Source organism: Haliotis cracherodii, unplaced genomic scaffold, assembly GCF_022045235.1.
Source record: "Haliotis cracherodii isolate W230 unplaced genomic scaffold, xgHalCrac1.p SCAF_26, whole genome shotgun sequence".
In the NCBI taxonomy this organism is placed as follows: domain Eukaryota; kingdom Metazoa; phylum Mollusca; class Gastropoda; order Lepetellida; family Haliotidae; genus Haliotis; species Haliotis cracherodii.
This window is the reverse complement of record NW_027266282.1, coordinates 6329879-6345833: the sequence shown is the minus strand read 5'-3', so window position 1 is coordinate 6345833 and position 15955 is coordinate 6329879. Positions and strand designations below refer to the sequence as shown.

The 15955-nt window shown below is 38.7% G+C and overlaps 1 protein-coding gene across 1 annotated transcript; it reads left to right on the top strand.

Annotated features, from left to right (window-relative positions):
• The first annotated feature begins 7255 nt into the window (after window positions 1-7255).
• On the top strand, window positions 7256-15130 carry LOC139473080 (LIM/homeobox protein Awh-like). Its single transcript, XM_071255593.1, has 5 exons — window positions 7256-7362; window positions 10878-11059; window positions 12755-12966; window positions 13647-13931; window positions 15025-15130. Exons 1-5 carry the CDS (start codon window positions 7264-7266, stop codon window positions 15084-15086), a joined length of 840 nt encoding a protein of 279 aa, XP_071111694.1. The 5' UTR covers window positions 7256-7263; the 3' UTR covers window positions 15087-15130.
• The last annotated feature ends 825 nt before the right edge of the window (window positions 15131-15955 follow it).

Below are 15955 nucleotides of genomic sequence, written 5' to 3'. Positions count from 1 at the left end.
AATAATAAATTAGAAAAAAGCTCGGTATGTGATATGAAATGGATAATAGTGATCATTCATCAGGCGCAATTTTAACCATCTTATTTTAACTGTTTATTATTTGCCTGTGTTGATTTTTAAGATTTTTAAAAATTTCTTCACGAGAATTAGAGAAATCCATTTATAAAAGAAACAATTGCTCATCACGTTTCAGTTTGAGTTGTAGCAGTTCTGTGTTCATAAAAGGCCTTTTGTTTACTGTTCGACACTGACGGTTTTACAAATTAGCAGCGTGTATCATGTTTTTACGATGGGAAATAAAAAGGCAAATCCCTCAAACACTTGCACCAAACGTGATAGGACAAATTAAACGAGAGCTATTTCAATCCAACTATCATAAAACTGAGTTGAAGTTGCCATCAAGATGAATTCTCAAATGTGGTTAACTTTCTAACGAGAAGAATTTATTGAACTTCTATTGGGTTATCCAAGATGTTAGAAAGCTATAAACAGATTGGTCGCATTTTATCTGTTGACAAGATGGAGGCGACAACCCCCTTTTGGTACGCGGGATTCGGGGGTCTATTTAGAGGGTATCCGGTACTTAGTAGTGTCCTACGCGGGACTCATGTTTAATCGTATATGGTACGCAGATTTAACTGTCTTTTATAACTAATGGTGTACGTAAAATGTCCTTTATTAGATTTTTTTGTTTTTTTTATATTTGTCAGTGATTTAGTTTAAATCGCACATTTTTTCAACTTAGGACGTGTTTTTACAGGTCTGTCGTCTAGGGCCGATGTCTGCCTTTGTAAAGGGAATTCGGATGTGTGCGTTAGAGATTTGTGTTAATCAGTATTCGGGACTTGGGGGAACAAATAATACTCAAAAGTAAAACATTAGATTGTATTCGGGAATCGGGTGAGTGAAGGTTGGCACCCTGAAGATGTTTCAGTATTGAGTCTAATTAAACGAAGGTTGTGGGTATATTTTCAGAATATTTTGTGAAATGTCACGAGTTTATTTTACAAGTGAACTGGCGGGCAGAATTGTGTAGATTTAAGAATTGGATTTCACAAAAAATATCAATTTAATCAAAAAGTTATTGAGCCGAAAACAGTCGCCGAAGCACTGCGAAATTTAAGTCCAAAACACAAATACATCACCACCGAATAATCACTTCTCGTTTGCTAGACTCCATCAAACACCGGTGTCTGCAGTCTTTTGCTCGGCGGTTTAGTTTAAAATACATATGCATTTAAAAAACAACAAATGGATTCTTGTGATTATTAATCCTTCATGATTAATGACAATTTTAAATTTGCGATTAAGGCAGAACCTCCAGATCATATTTGCATAAATATTGTATATATACAATGATCACCCCTAACTGTTAAAAAGTGATCTCTTCACGCAGATATTTGGAACAAAAAACAACTTGCCATGTTCACAGGTGATACATTCGACACCTATCCTCATTCAGACAATTGACCACGTGTTAAGCTGTTAACATCTACAGGGAGGCTATCGCCCTTCAATCTTACATTAGCCACTTAAAGAAAGTGATTTCTTTGAAATTTACAAGACAGATGTGCTTGGCATGATTGACAGGTCGAATCGACACGGTGTTGCTACACGCGCGGAGGTGCGACCTCTCGAGCGCGATCCTTCGCAGGGGAGCTCAAGTGGATTACCTTAATCCTTTCATCTCCGCCGCGTTAACAGGTGATACGATTATCACCTATACAAACAGGTCACCTCTTTAGACAAAACAGGGTTATAATATTTCATGTTTCTCAGTTGGGTTTCTTTAAAACCTTACACGTGCAATCTACACGGGAGTCACGCCGGTGATCATTGAATTTAGATCCCTGTGTAATATGACGCCAATAAAAGTTATTGAGCTTATATATCGATCTATAAACGTTTGATTCGAGACCGACAAGGAAAAAAGTGACATATGGTCAGTGTTAGCAAAGTCCGACCAAGACTGTCTTATATTACAGCTTATTTTATTTCATAGGAAATAATATTTCAGCCTTTTCTTCGAAGTCTTGGGGTTAATTCTAGCTACCCTATAATCGTTGGTATGTCGAGTTTTAATCTTATCATTCTTACGGATAAAAGAAAATGGTGAATGGCGTTAAAGAGTCACAGTTAAAGTTTCCAAAAAGAGCAGGAATGCAAATACGTTTGTATAAAAAGATGGAGGAAGGAAAGTGAGTGGGATTGTACACTGGGTTTAGCAATATTTCAACACTTATACAACTGGAGAAAGTGCTTAACAAAGAGCTGCCAAGACGGGACAATAAGCAAAATACACTATATTCGATCGCCCATTTACTACCTGAAATACATGTAGCACTTTTCCATGAGAAATTTCTGATCATTGTTGTATGTATTTTCCGGGGCGGTCGGGTAGCCCAGTGGTTAAAGCGTTCGCTCGTCACGCCGAAGACCCGGGTTCGATTCCCGACATGGGTACAATGTGTGAAGCCCATTTCTGGTGTCGCCCGCCGTGATATTGCTGGAATAGTGCTAAAAAGCGGCGTAAAACCATACTCACTCACTACTGTATGCTATAACCTTATTATGATTGTAAAATGTGTTTTTGTTAAGATCTATATTATCATTCAGCTTAATTTGTAAAACATTTTTTTCGATTCTGAACAATGAATTGTAGTCTCCGTACAGTTGTACTCGAGGATATGAGGCCAAAACAGAATTTGCTGACGAACAGCAACCAAGTTGACTATACCACAGTAAATATCTTCATGGCGTGATCACACGAGCCATACATCCACACAAACACACACGCACACACTAAGGTGTGCATAACGAGAGCACGGGAATACGCTGCAAACACTAATTACAGTCACACATCGACAACGGCTCAGGATTTGTTTTTCTATGTTTTTCAGAAACATTATTATTTATTATATTCAATGAAATATCAACATTTCGAATTCCTTTAACTCGATATCTCGTTTAAGACGAATACCTTAAAGATCTCGGAAGATTCATGTTGGCGTCGATGTTCAGCCCTTGGCAAAAACACACGGGCGATTGTTTTGAGTGAGTGAGCGAGTGAGTGAGTGACATGCTTCCCCTTTTAGCGAACACCTGGTGTCATCACTGATCAATTCACATAATTTCCACCGCTTTTATCCTTTTACTCCCAATGGAATCTGTTTCGGTGGACAAGCGAGATTAGTTACGTTTTATATGCACGTCTCGGTATATTTCATTCTGTCGACTGCTAAAGAATAATCGGAAAGAGTACACTTCATTGACCAGGATGATAACATATAATTGGTATATAGAGGGCCTAGGGTTAATCATCCCGAAACTTCTTATCACCGTGTGTAATTTTCTGTCTAAGGTTCCCCTGTATGTTTAGACCATCTGGGAAGATTATATACTAAAACATAACCATAATTATGATCACATTATTAATATCTCGAATCAGACAAATCAAAACTTGTGTTTGTCATTAAAGATTTAAAGCGGACTGGTGTTTAATTTGGCTGAAGAGAGACCGCCGAGCTTTTTCAACATGTTTAAATGATATTTTAGCAAATTCAAAATTTCAATTTTTGCGTTCCTCACTCGGATTATGGTGAAATGTCTGGGTATTTAATACTGACCAATTAGAGATGTACAACAGTTTGAAAGGGAAAGAAAATGTGAGGTACGTTTTTCTCTTTGATCCCTCCACGTATGTCTTGACATCTCACATTATTATTATTATTATTATTATTATTATTATTATTATTATTATTATTATTTTTATTTTTTTTGAGCTACCGGCTCATATGATAACGGTTGCATTACTTTTCTGTTTGCGTATATAGGGGCGGTCGGGTAGCCTACAGGTTAAAGCGTTCGCTCGTCACGCCGAAGACCCCGGTTCCATTCCCGACATGGGTACAATGTGTGAAGCCCATTTCTGTTGTTCCCCCGCCTTCATATTGCTGGAATATTGCTAAAAGCGGCGTAAAACCATACTCACTCACTCACTCTGTTTGAGTATACCTTCGCATCAACACAACAGTCGAGTTGTTTTGCGCAGGCTTGTCAACGACGATATGTTGTCCTTGGGGTGTAACGATTTATCGAACTATCGGTGCATCGCAATTGTCCATATCCTGAGCACACGATGGCAAGGTATCCTATCAATGGTCAACTTTGATAGTGAGTGAGTGAATATGGTTTTACGCCGCTTTTAGCAATATTCCAGCAATATCACGGCGGGGGACACCGGAAATGGGCTTCACACATTGTACCCATGTCGGGAATCGAACCCGGGTCTTCGGCGTGTCGAGCGAACGCTTTAACCACTAGGCTACCCGACCGCCCCGTCAACTTTGATAGACCTAGAAATGAGAAACGTGTTAATCGTTGATTTGTTTCCATTCTTTCAGGGTTTATTAATCGAAATTAGTTCCGTTCCATTTCTTCTGAGAAGAAAAATATGTTTGTTACTAGATATTAATATCAGAGATGCGTCACTTAATCCCATCTGACTTGGCACTGTAAACTTCATGGTATGTGTAGTGCGAAACAAACACAGCCGTGGTGGATGATGACGCACAAACGTCATCGCGACTGTCCCTTTCGCAGACAAATGGCAGTACCACCATGTATCTTACGCAGGCAAAAGATATGATGTTTGAACTTGTAGTTGTATAAATTATGTGAGTGAGTGAGTGAATGGTGGTATTACCGGTAGAGAACGACATGCTCCCCCCTTTAGCGAACACCTGGTGTCATCACTGATCAATTCATATAATTTCCACCGCTATTTTTCCTTTTACGTCTTTTTACGAGTGAGTGTCTGGGTCATGCAAACCGTTGATTGAAATCATGAACAACACTCTACATCATCGGCGTGATGACAGCAATATTCGGTCCCCATCCTCTTTATAGTTAGTTCTTAATCGTACATAGAATACTGAGACACATTTTGATCCGGTATCTCCTAGACTAACGCATATTCACTAAAACACAGTTACGCAAAGAGTTAGATAAATATAGTTTAATGAGGAAACCCTCAATTCTAAGGAACCTTCACGTCTTCACTGGCTAGAAGAACTGTGAGTGATATGTGTTTAACGCCGCTTTGAACAGTATTTAATGCAGTTATATCACGGCGTGTCAGCTTAATGTTGGAGGAAAGTCCGAAGTAATAAATCCGAGAAAGGAATTAGGGATGGTTTTGGTTGGTTTGTTGTTTAACGCCGCACTCAGCAATATTCCAGCTATATGACGGCGGTCTGTGAATAATCGAGTCTGGACCAGACAATCCAATGATTGACATCATGAGCATCGATCCACGCAATTGGGACCAATGACATGCATCAACCAAGTCAGCGAGCCTGCCCACCCGATCCCGTTAGTCGCCTTTTACGACAAGCATAGTCACCTATTAAGGCAAGCATGGGTTGCTGAAGACCTATTCCTATCCGGATCTTCACGGGGGACAAGCATGGGTTGCTGAAGACCTATTCTACCCCGGATCTTCACGGGTCTGAATAAGAGATGGACTGAAATGGGAATGATGGTTTTATTATCAATAATAATTTTTAAATATTATTCTTGGATCTGTAAAAAATGCTACTGAACCCCCTATGTCATAATGCAGATTTCCGAGAATGATGGGAGTGAGAAAATATATTAATATGATGTTTTGACATAACAATGATAAAAGCCTAGACACATTAATATGCATTTAACATTCTGAAGATGGAAAGACTGAAGAAAGTTCATAATAAATTGAGCAAAATAAAAATTTATTTGTTTCGTTGAGATAAGGTGAAATGACATGTACACGAATTGTCCGTGCAAGTTTGTGACTTATTTCTCATTCTCCTGAAATGTACAATACTTGTCCTCAGCATGAAAAGCATGCATCACGTCCACGTGATCCAGGTAAACTTACACAATATGTTCCAACATGTACGGATCTTGGGTAAAGCAAACATTATCTTCGAAATCTTTAATCGCCACCCTCAACAAAAGCTTTCAGTCAGGCTCTGCAAGTCCTAAGTACGGAAATACGATTAACGGCAAGTCTTAAAACTATTACCAGTCGACAAACTTGCTCCCGCTACCATTTTCTTTTGTTGTGGGTTATGTAAGAAACCAGGTTAGGGAATAAAGACAATGACTTTTCGCCTTGCTCTGCGGGAAATAGACACGGGTTTACAGGCACTCATAGCAGGTTTATAGCATTGAGATTGTTTTAGAGCATGTGATCAATTTCAACGGCTTTGATATTGACTATGAAATTAACTCGGCATGGTATTAGGGACTCGTTGTGACTTGTTACAGGTCTGAAAGAAACAGATTATATGTGTCTGTGTTTAAGAACAGGGTTTCGAAACAGAGTTAGGTTTATGCCAACTTTCGTTTTTTAAAGTATGCGCATATCATATTCTGCATCCGTTGTTAAAAGTCTAAAAGAGAAGTTTTTTAACGTCTAGACAGGGCGGAATAACAATACATTAAACATTTACGGAAAATATATCCACAATAATCAATACAATTCTAAATTTATAGTATTTATAGTTGTATTGCTCACTACCAATTTATAACATGCAGAATTAACCTGAAGACAAAAAAATGTCTTACGACTAATCAAGAACTGGGAAGATAAAAATATTTAGTTTTCTGTTTTCAGTGCTCTCCAAAAGTACTGAATAATTCCATCTGCATATAAGATAGAAGATTCAACAAGTATAATATTAAACAAACACAATTAGGACATCTAAATAAACATGCTGTCATCACTAAATAAATACACGTCACTAATTAGTTTCAACGGCGAAATTAGCACTAATCCCTATCAAGATGAAACAATGAATAAAACATCCTAAAAAATACATATAATTTGTTGTGAAAACACAATTCTCTGAGATGCGTTAACGGACCGCTACGGCACGAGCTTAATTAATCGATACGGGACGGTTGGATGACGTAATTCACAGCGGGCGTTCTCATTGGTCAACTTGGTCAGCCGGCGACGAATCAGCGGGGTGCTCTTCGTACTTGCACAATCTCATTGGCTGGGACCATCTGTCAAAGAATGTAGCGATGTTTTGGTAACTGAGTGAACACATGTCACTTCGGGTGTATAAAGCGTTGCACGTGAGGTTCGCCCATCAAAAGTGATGAGTCTGAAATAGACATCTCCACTTGGAGCTGTACTGATATATACAACTAAACGGACCGTTGGACAATTGTGTCATCAGAAATAATATTTGTGGATATCAAGACGTGACAATGTCGGACATGTCGGTGGATATGATGTCATCTGATTATGAAGACGATTCGTTTTCGTCAAGTTCGCATGAAAAACACTTACAAGTAAAACTGATGAAGGTACGTTTTCATATTTCGTTTTCAGGTTTTCATATTTCTTTCAGGTGACCGTGTTTCGTTGGGACTGTTGTTATAATTCGAACATACTATCTAAGATATCCTATCGATGGATGTATATTTCCAATATGTTACTTCAAATTCATCATTCTGTTTCGATAAAGAAGATGAGCCCCATCGATTGTAAACTATATAAAATATCTATATAAAAAATGTAATTCGAATAATTGTTTACTAAAACTTCACATTGATATAAGTATCCGATAAATGTATACGTTGTCGGATTTTACAGTATTAATCATAAAATTAGAATTAAATAAAAATAATTTTCACCCATATTTTTAGCTTGTATTCAAATGACAACATGCAGGTATGACCAGGTGTTTTTATTTAATAGGTTTTATTCTAGTTGACACTGTCAAAAAGTACTTCAAACTGCCAATTAAAATAATTATAAGCGTTCCACTATCAAGTAGACTGTGAGAGATAAAACATTTGTATATGACAATGTGAAGTTCGTGGTGTTTTCCTCCGTTTAAGGTCCTTCAAAAATAAAGAATTCTGTGGAACGCGGTATACCCGACACAACGCCTAATTTTCGTCCTTTGAAATGAACATCGGTATATTTCACCGTCAAAGACAACAATTCTGAAATGTACATGAAAGAAATCACTTGTGACGAGTGTTGATTTTTAACAAACACGTGTCAAGTTTCAAGGCCCATTGCACATTAATGAAAATTTGTCAACGAGGTTTAAAGAACGCGCAATTGGTTTTATTCTCTGTCGTTGTGAAATGTTTTTACAGTTAACTAGATTGAACTGATTGAATTAAGTCGCTCTGTCGCGAGCATGTGAAGTGTCCATTAAACACGCTTCGGTGAATCTTGATGACATTCGCTGTCGATGGCAGGATGTCACCCGTGACGAGAATTAAACCTTTCATCTAAACTTTTCCGCCTGTGCCTCAATTTAAGAAATATACCGTGAAATACATGTTTAGGCAAATTTGAATGAGACATGAAATGAATTAAATATTTCTAGCAATGAAACACATTTGGCGATCATATACAACACTGTTTTAAAAACTAGATAGTTGTACAGTCTGTTACACGCACGCGAAATTGATGGGAAATTCATCTACAATTTTAGAATTCATTTAAAATTGATATCCCTTTTATGACAAAATTGTATATAGTAAATATGAAATATCATGATGATAACGTGGATAGAAAATATCTTAAGTGTACAAAATCACCCGTTAATATATATCCACGCAGGTTTTCTACCATTTTCCGGCTTTGTTATTTTTAGTTCAACTGATAGCGTAACGAAAACTAAATTCTAGCCATGTATAGTTGAAGTGTACTTCACGGCTGTGGAGGCTCGAGGTGGAGTTTTTATGCCCCTTCTATCCTGTGGTTAAGTGATATCTCAAACCTTCAATACAAACCTAGCTTCTTTTTCCAGAATCATAGAAATAAAGATCACGATGTTCGAGTGGACCCCATTTCCTAGTTTTACAAGACTTCCGTTAGAACGACGCAGCGAAAATCTAATAAAAGGGCTGCGATGTTCGCTATAGAGAACTTTCACGCCCAACAGCGCGGAATTTTCGTGTCGAACTTGTCTTGGGAAAACGAATTTTCACAATTTTACGTAGCTCAGCTTTCTAAGCATTCAGCGCATGCTCGACTCTCAAAGACAGTCTTAACGTGATTTTCTTACTCGTCTTCTAAGACGAGGAAGTAATTTCAAGCAATACGGAAGTCCTCTTTCTTGGCCCGACTCACCGGAAGCAGGGTATACAGCGCGACTTCTGAGCGCGCGTGTAACCTTACTGGGTGCATTTCGTTTTCACTTAGGTTATTTCCTTCTTAAATGAAATGCACATAACCCCTGTCGTTTTGCTATTCGCAGAGTCCAAGCCCTCTCTGCTTCCATTAAAGACGACAATATGCCATGAGAAGAAAACGGCCTAGCCCGGAAACACATTACTGTCAATCTATTCATTGGACTTAGTTCGTACATTTACGGCTTGAGAAAGGTACGACCCATTGAGGGGAAAAGAGTAAAGGATTTTCTTTTAGACTTGCGCGACACTGAAAGCCCACCCTTGCGCAAATCGAATGATTCTTTTCTTCTAATCTGACAAAACACACGACGAGTGTTAATTGATTTCAGGATAAAAGGAAGCCGACCCTTGAGTCGTAAGAGCATGTGACATGGCGTAGTCGGCGAGTTTCTGTAATATGACTTTCCACATGTCAATCACCCATGATGTAACTTTCATGTCCATTTCACATATGGTGGCATCCATTTTTCTAGATACCATGTCTATTTCGTTTGATAACCCCCAGACATAAGCCGCTGTGTTCCGACGGACGTCTTCGATTTCGTTTTGTTTAATTTCGGTTTTATATTCGATTTATTTTATTATTATATGTAAATAAAATTCAGTCAAGTTTTAAAAGTGTCAACAATCCCGTCAAGTCAATCCCGTCATTCCCGTATGGTGTAGTAACCTCAGAGCTGTTATTTACTCACGTGTGTGGTATCACACATTTACAGGTGTGGACTTACAGGTGCGTACTGAAAGGCGTTTCCAGCGCCGACTACGTCATAGAGACTTGCAAAACACAACACTGAATCATATAAATAAGAGCATTATATTATCTCTGGCGCTCATAAATAACGGCCTGCAAAGCGAAACAGACGGGGAAAAACACTCAACGTTTCCAAGCTATGTCCATGATGACCAACTACAACCACGGGGCGTTTGCTGTCCCAGCGGGGTGCGGCACTCACAGGTTTGGGGGACAGTGTAGGAATCCTACACCCCCCTACTTCACCCAGTGGGGATGTCATAACATTTGTTATCATGACAGATTTCTTGAGACAACGAGAGAGGTATTCTGCTGGCTTGAAGCGCACGATTGTTTTAGATAATTTTTATCATCATGTTTCAGAAGGGTTAAACAATTTGTAAAACGACTTTATTTTCATATTGTTTTAGACAACTGATTGTGCTTTAACTTAATTGATGTTTCAATTGAAAAAAATATACATGTTCGCGTTTCACACTTTTTTATTACATGCAATGTTACTGTTTGTTTTTCATTTCCAGTGCTTTTATCTATATTTTTTGAAAATCGTAACTATTGAAAACATGTTAACATTGTCCTTCGGGGCATTTTTAATCGTAAATATTATAAGCGAATGGTGTAATTGCAACGAGTATTTTTTTTTTTAATTTTAATTTTAATATGCTTTCAAATCTAGAATTGTACACATATCCATTTCGGATTTGTAAGCCATATTTCATAATCATTATAATTTCATTTTCAGCTAGTCGCTTCAGTTAAATAAATGATTTATCATCCTTACATGAGTATTAGCAAATAGTGAAGGAAATTCGTATACTTACACTGATGTTAAGCTAAAAAGAATTATGTTTTATTAATTGACAAAATGTGCACGTTGGACTTCTTCATTTATTTCTATTTCTGTTGCTTGCAGACAGAAGGGGATATCTGTTTTGGCTGTGGTGACGTCATAGCGGATCGTTATCTGTTGCGGGTGAGCGGGCGCTCGTGGCACGTGCAATGCCTCAGATGTTGCGTGTGTCAAACCCAGCTGGAAAGACAATCGACATGTTTTATCAAAGAGGATAACATCTATTGCCGAGTAGATTACACAAGGTAAATACCATCTTATCTTGCAGTAGACTTCAGTTATGTTAAATTTCTTTTGACGTCTAGCAAACAATGTTGAAACAGACAGGTACCTTGATGTGTTTTGCGCTTTGCGAAACGGTATTTTATATTAATTTCTTCTTTTTTTTTACAGAATATTAATATATATTTGAACATACCATGAATGAAAACCTGGGTAATTCGCTCCTTTTTTGTGCAACCTATCTTAGGAAAACTTTAACTTTAGCATTTATAAACACGTTTTATTTCATTTTATTTCCACAATAAATCAAAATTCATGTGAAATGTGAAGATGGTCATTATTTTTGAAACCGTTCTCTCAGATATGATCATACTGACTTAAAACAATATTGACGCGTAATAACAAAAGAACACGCATATTTTATTATATGGGGGATGATTCAAATTTAATTTTTCTTTCGACGAGGAAGTGTTTTGTAGATAAACTGTTTTTTTAATAGACACGAACATCAGTCGAAAGTGATATGGGCTCACGAAAGGCTTACGACTATCCTGAAATGCACGCGCTTATGAGAAGCGACCCCTAGTGGCAGGTCAAGCATTATCTAATCGTACAGAAAATCGTGTAGTCAGCACAGATTTTAGTTATGAATTTCATTTCTTCCTCGAATTAGGTGCAATTGACTTTGAGAGCATGTCGATCGCCCAAAGCGGGTTCTGTGAATACCGAAACCCAGCATTCGATCGACAACTAATTGCGCGGGAAAATTAGCAAGGTTACAGCCGACGTTTTTGATCGGGGAAGATCTTGAAGAAAATTGGAGGAACGTTCTTTGATATTTCTTCGTCCTTTTCAATTAGGAGTTCAAATATCGCATCACGTGATAGGAATAAGATTACGCTCTTTTATTGCCCCTCAAAAGGTGAACAAGGGTGTGAGCGAACCCTCAAAAGAACTCCTCACTGAGACCAAAGCCCTCAACGGCTTGTTCCGCTATTGTTGCATTTTTGCATTAATTCGCCTGGAGTTTTGAGGGCTTTCGGGTAATGTTACAAATTTATCGGTCAAAGGTGTTGTCAAATTGTCATTTTCTTTCAGTCGTTACTAATAGACTATAAATAAATGGGTTAGCGAGATCCGAACGAGGAGTCTCGGTGGAATTTAGAGTGGCGTTTCTTCAGAAACTCTGACAGAGAGGTCAAGTCTTGACTAAATTGTTATGTAGGCGCGTTACAAAGACCAAGATTCAATAAGGAACACAGTGCGGTGTTATTCTAGCACTGGGGGACACTAATTTGGCCGTAATTCCACATGAATAACAAGCGTCCACGGTGCCTGCAAATGTTAATGGTTAATGTCGCGGGTGACGATTTATTGACTTCTCCCATCAGTTTTCCGTGTAAAGTCATTGTAAATTTGCAATAGCAAATTGTCATAAAATACCATACTGCATTCACGGCATATGAGAACGTGAAGCATAAAAACGTATAATTACCCGGATTTATAAAAAAAAGTCGATTAAAAAAATGATTCCATCGTGTATATTTTATACGTAGATCTTTTCTAAAAAATGAAATATTCATCCAGTCAGGTAGACAGGTTATTAGATATTAGAAGTTAGATATTACGATATTTGATTATTTTAGTGATTGTTTTAGAAAATATCTATTTAGGTAAAATTGGCTTACAAAACATTGCAAAACTGTTTTTGTTTTCAGAGAGTTTGGCGCTAAGTGTGCAAAATGCCTGCGTCATATTCAACCAAACGATTGGGTGCGAAGAGCACGCTCTCATGTCTATCATCTGGCGTGCTTTGCGTGCGACAGCTGTAAACGTCAACTGTCCACGGGAGAAGAATTCGCTCTCCAGGACAGCCGAGTCCTCTGTAAAACTCATTACGTTGAGATGCTGGAAGGAGGTCCTGCTAAAGGTGAGGAAAATAATCACAATGGCCTTTGACTAAGAGAATGATGTCGATCTTGACTATTTAAACACTACGCTCGGGGGCCGGTGGGTCAGTAGTTTAAGGCCTGTGTCGTGGGTTCGAATCCCAGATTAGCCCTGAACATTATTCTTTGTTTACCAACAAAGTGACAAAAAAGGTTTAGCAAAGGCCTATGTTCCAACTCAATATGTATTTGCGGAGACGCCGTAAAATAACATATATACTGTTTGTTTGTTTTTTAAACGCCGCACTAAGCAATATTCCAGCTATACGACGGCGGTCTGTAAATAATCGAGTCTGGACCACATAATCCAGTGATTGACATCATGAACATCGATCCACGCAATTGGGATACGATGACATGCATCAACCAAGTCAGCGACCTGACCATCCGATCCCGTTAGTCGCATTTAACGGAAAGCATGGGTTGCTGAAGTCCTATTCCACCCCGGATCTTCACAAGTCTGCTGTTTGAAGCAGTGTTAAGCGCAACACACACACTCACTCGTTATTAAGTGTTTATATGCAAACAGACGATTTCAGTTGGTAGAAAAGGAAAATGTATTAACTTATAACTTGATAGGAAACGCATTAATGTGCAAGGCGTTCAAAGCCCGTTCTAGCTGGACGCAATGTACATTTTCAGACTTGGCACATTTTCACAGATTCGGACAGCAGTCAGAAGACAAAGACGAAGCGGGTGCGGACCACATTTACTGAGGAACAGGTCCAAGTTCTTCAGGCTAACTTTCAACTGGACAGCAACCCAGATGGTCAAGATCTCGAGAGAATCGCGCAAATCACAGGACTTAGTAAGCGCGTGACGCAAGTGTGGTTTCAGAATTCCAGAGCGAGGCAGAAGAAGTATCAACAGCAACAACAGAAGGGAGACAACTCTACCGGAAGTATCAGCCCACGTGACACACTCACCATAATAACGAGTCAGCATAGTAAGTGTTTATTGACATTCGCACCCCGTGATCACTAATATTCTAGCCATTAACTAAAATGTCGGGTAAAAGAAAGTATGCCCCCGTATTTCATGGTGGAAGGGACAGGTCAGGGGTTCGATTCCCGCCCGCGTCATATCAAAAGACGTTAAAAGATGGTACTTGTTTTTACCCTGTCTGGCGCTCGGCATTAAGGGGCTAAAACAAGGACTGGTCGACTTGGAGTCAGTATACTGTGTCTGAGTGGGGTATTCATGTTACACTGCGGCATGGTATCTCACTGGGCTAGCACTATAAATCGGCAATAGTCCGGACTAGTACAAACAGCCACACACACATAGAAACACCCACACATAGGTGCATGCACGTCGCTATGTAAGTACAATAACCCCAATTCACCTCACCTCACTTTAATTTTGTAATGTTGAGGTGACTGTTTTCAACCTTGTAATGTTTTTAGAACGTTTGCATTTTTTTTGTCAAAACCAGTTTTCAAATGTATATTTTATTTTGCCCGGTTGTTTTTTTTATTCGTTTGAATAATGATTGATAAGACAAAATCTACCTACTTGTTTCACTACTCAAACGTCATGTCAACCTGTGAATGTGTTGAAAATCTGACACTGCACTTGGGACAGACATTTGATATTCCGGGTCACCAGACATCCTTGATAAAAAAAAATGTGACGCCTCCTTTCATATAAAACCATTATGCTTTGAAATCTTGACCGAAAAATATCCTTACTCGAACAAACTTCCCTCAACCATAAACCATACTATTCTTCATAAATGCGGTATGGTATGGTATGGTATGGTATGGTATGGTATTGATAAAAGGAGATCGTTGCGTCCACTGTTTATTTTATTCTTGCTACTCTTGGCGTCAACTTATTGTTTCCCTTGTCTCATTCTCCGACAGGCATCGATTTTTGTTTTCATAATATTTCTCTATTTCTAACAATGGCGTCAAATTTGTATTTACGTCATTTCTACTATTGGCGTGCAATTCTAACGTCCCCTCGTTGGCGTCCATATACCTTTCTTCAAACTGTCCACATGCATCCACTTACGTTTTTTTCTTATCCACTTCCAGGTCCACAGTGGTCCAGCGGTGAAGAGTGTGGCTCAAGCAGCGGCCTTTCCTTCATGGAGTGACGTCAACGTGACCTTGACATTGACTTGTGGGCATACATGCAATATCTAGAGCTACCAACACAAAGTGCTGCCATGACAACCGAAGTGACGTGGTGATCGTAATATTTAAAGTGCTCTGTGATCATTGAGAGAATGAACCTTGGATCAACTGAAGTTGAAATATGGATATTTGGGAGACAAATGCATGCACGTGATTTGCCCTAAAAGGTCATCGTGACCTTTCCTTACCTGCTGAAGGCGATCGTGCGGGACGTATTTCCACATCTGTAAACAACATGAATTATAAGAAAATATTCATCAAGAGTTACATGGACTTGAACATGTCTGTTTTTTCTGGTGCTTGTTAATTTTCTCATTGCTGTATTTGTTAATGTTAGTTATCGTGCCGAATGTACATTTGTAAATATCAGCCATTTGTATATAAGATAGATATTTATTACAACCCTTGAAAGATCGTAGTTCTTCGTGATCGATTGTCTTACGATACCGTCGCTGTGATTCGATTTCAAATCGATGCAGTGGAGATGACGGGTGTATATTTAACGAGTTCTGTTTGCAATAACATTTTGAACTTGAAACTAAAAAGTTACAAGAAATACACGTCAATGATTATCGAATATAACGAAGTGTTTGTGTTTATTTTCTAAAGTGTGTGTGTGTGTGTGTGTGTGGGGGGGGGGGGGGGGGGGGTGGGGGGGGGGTGGCCTAGTGGTTAAAGCGGTCACTCGTAACGCATGGTCATAAGACCATGGTTCGATTTCCCACATGGGTACAATGTGTGAAGCCTATTTGTGTAGTACCGTGGTGTTACCGCTAGGATACCGTGCCAATTTGAGTAAAACCATACTCACCCATTCCTTCTTTTAAAA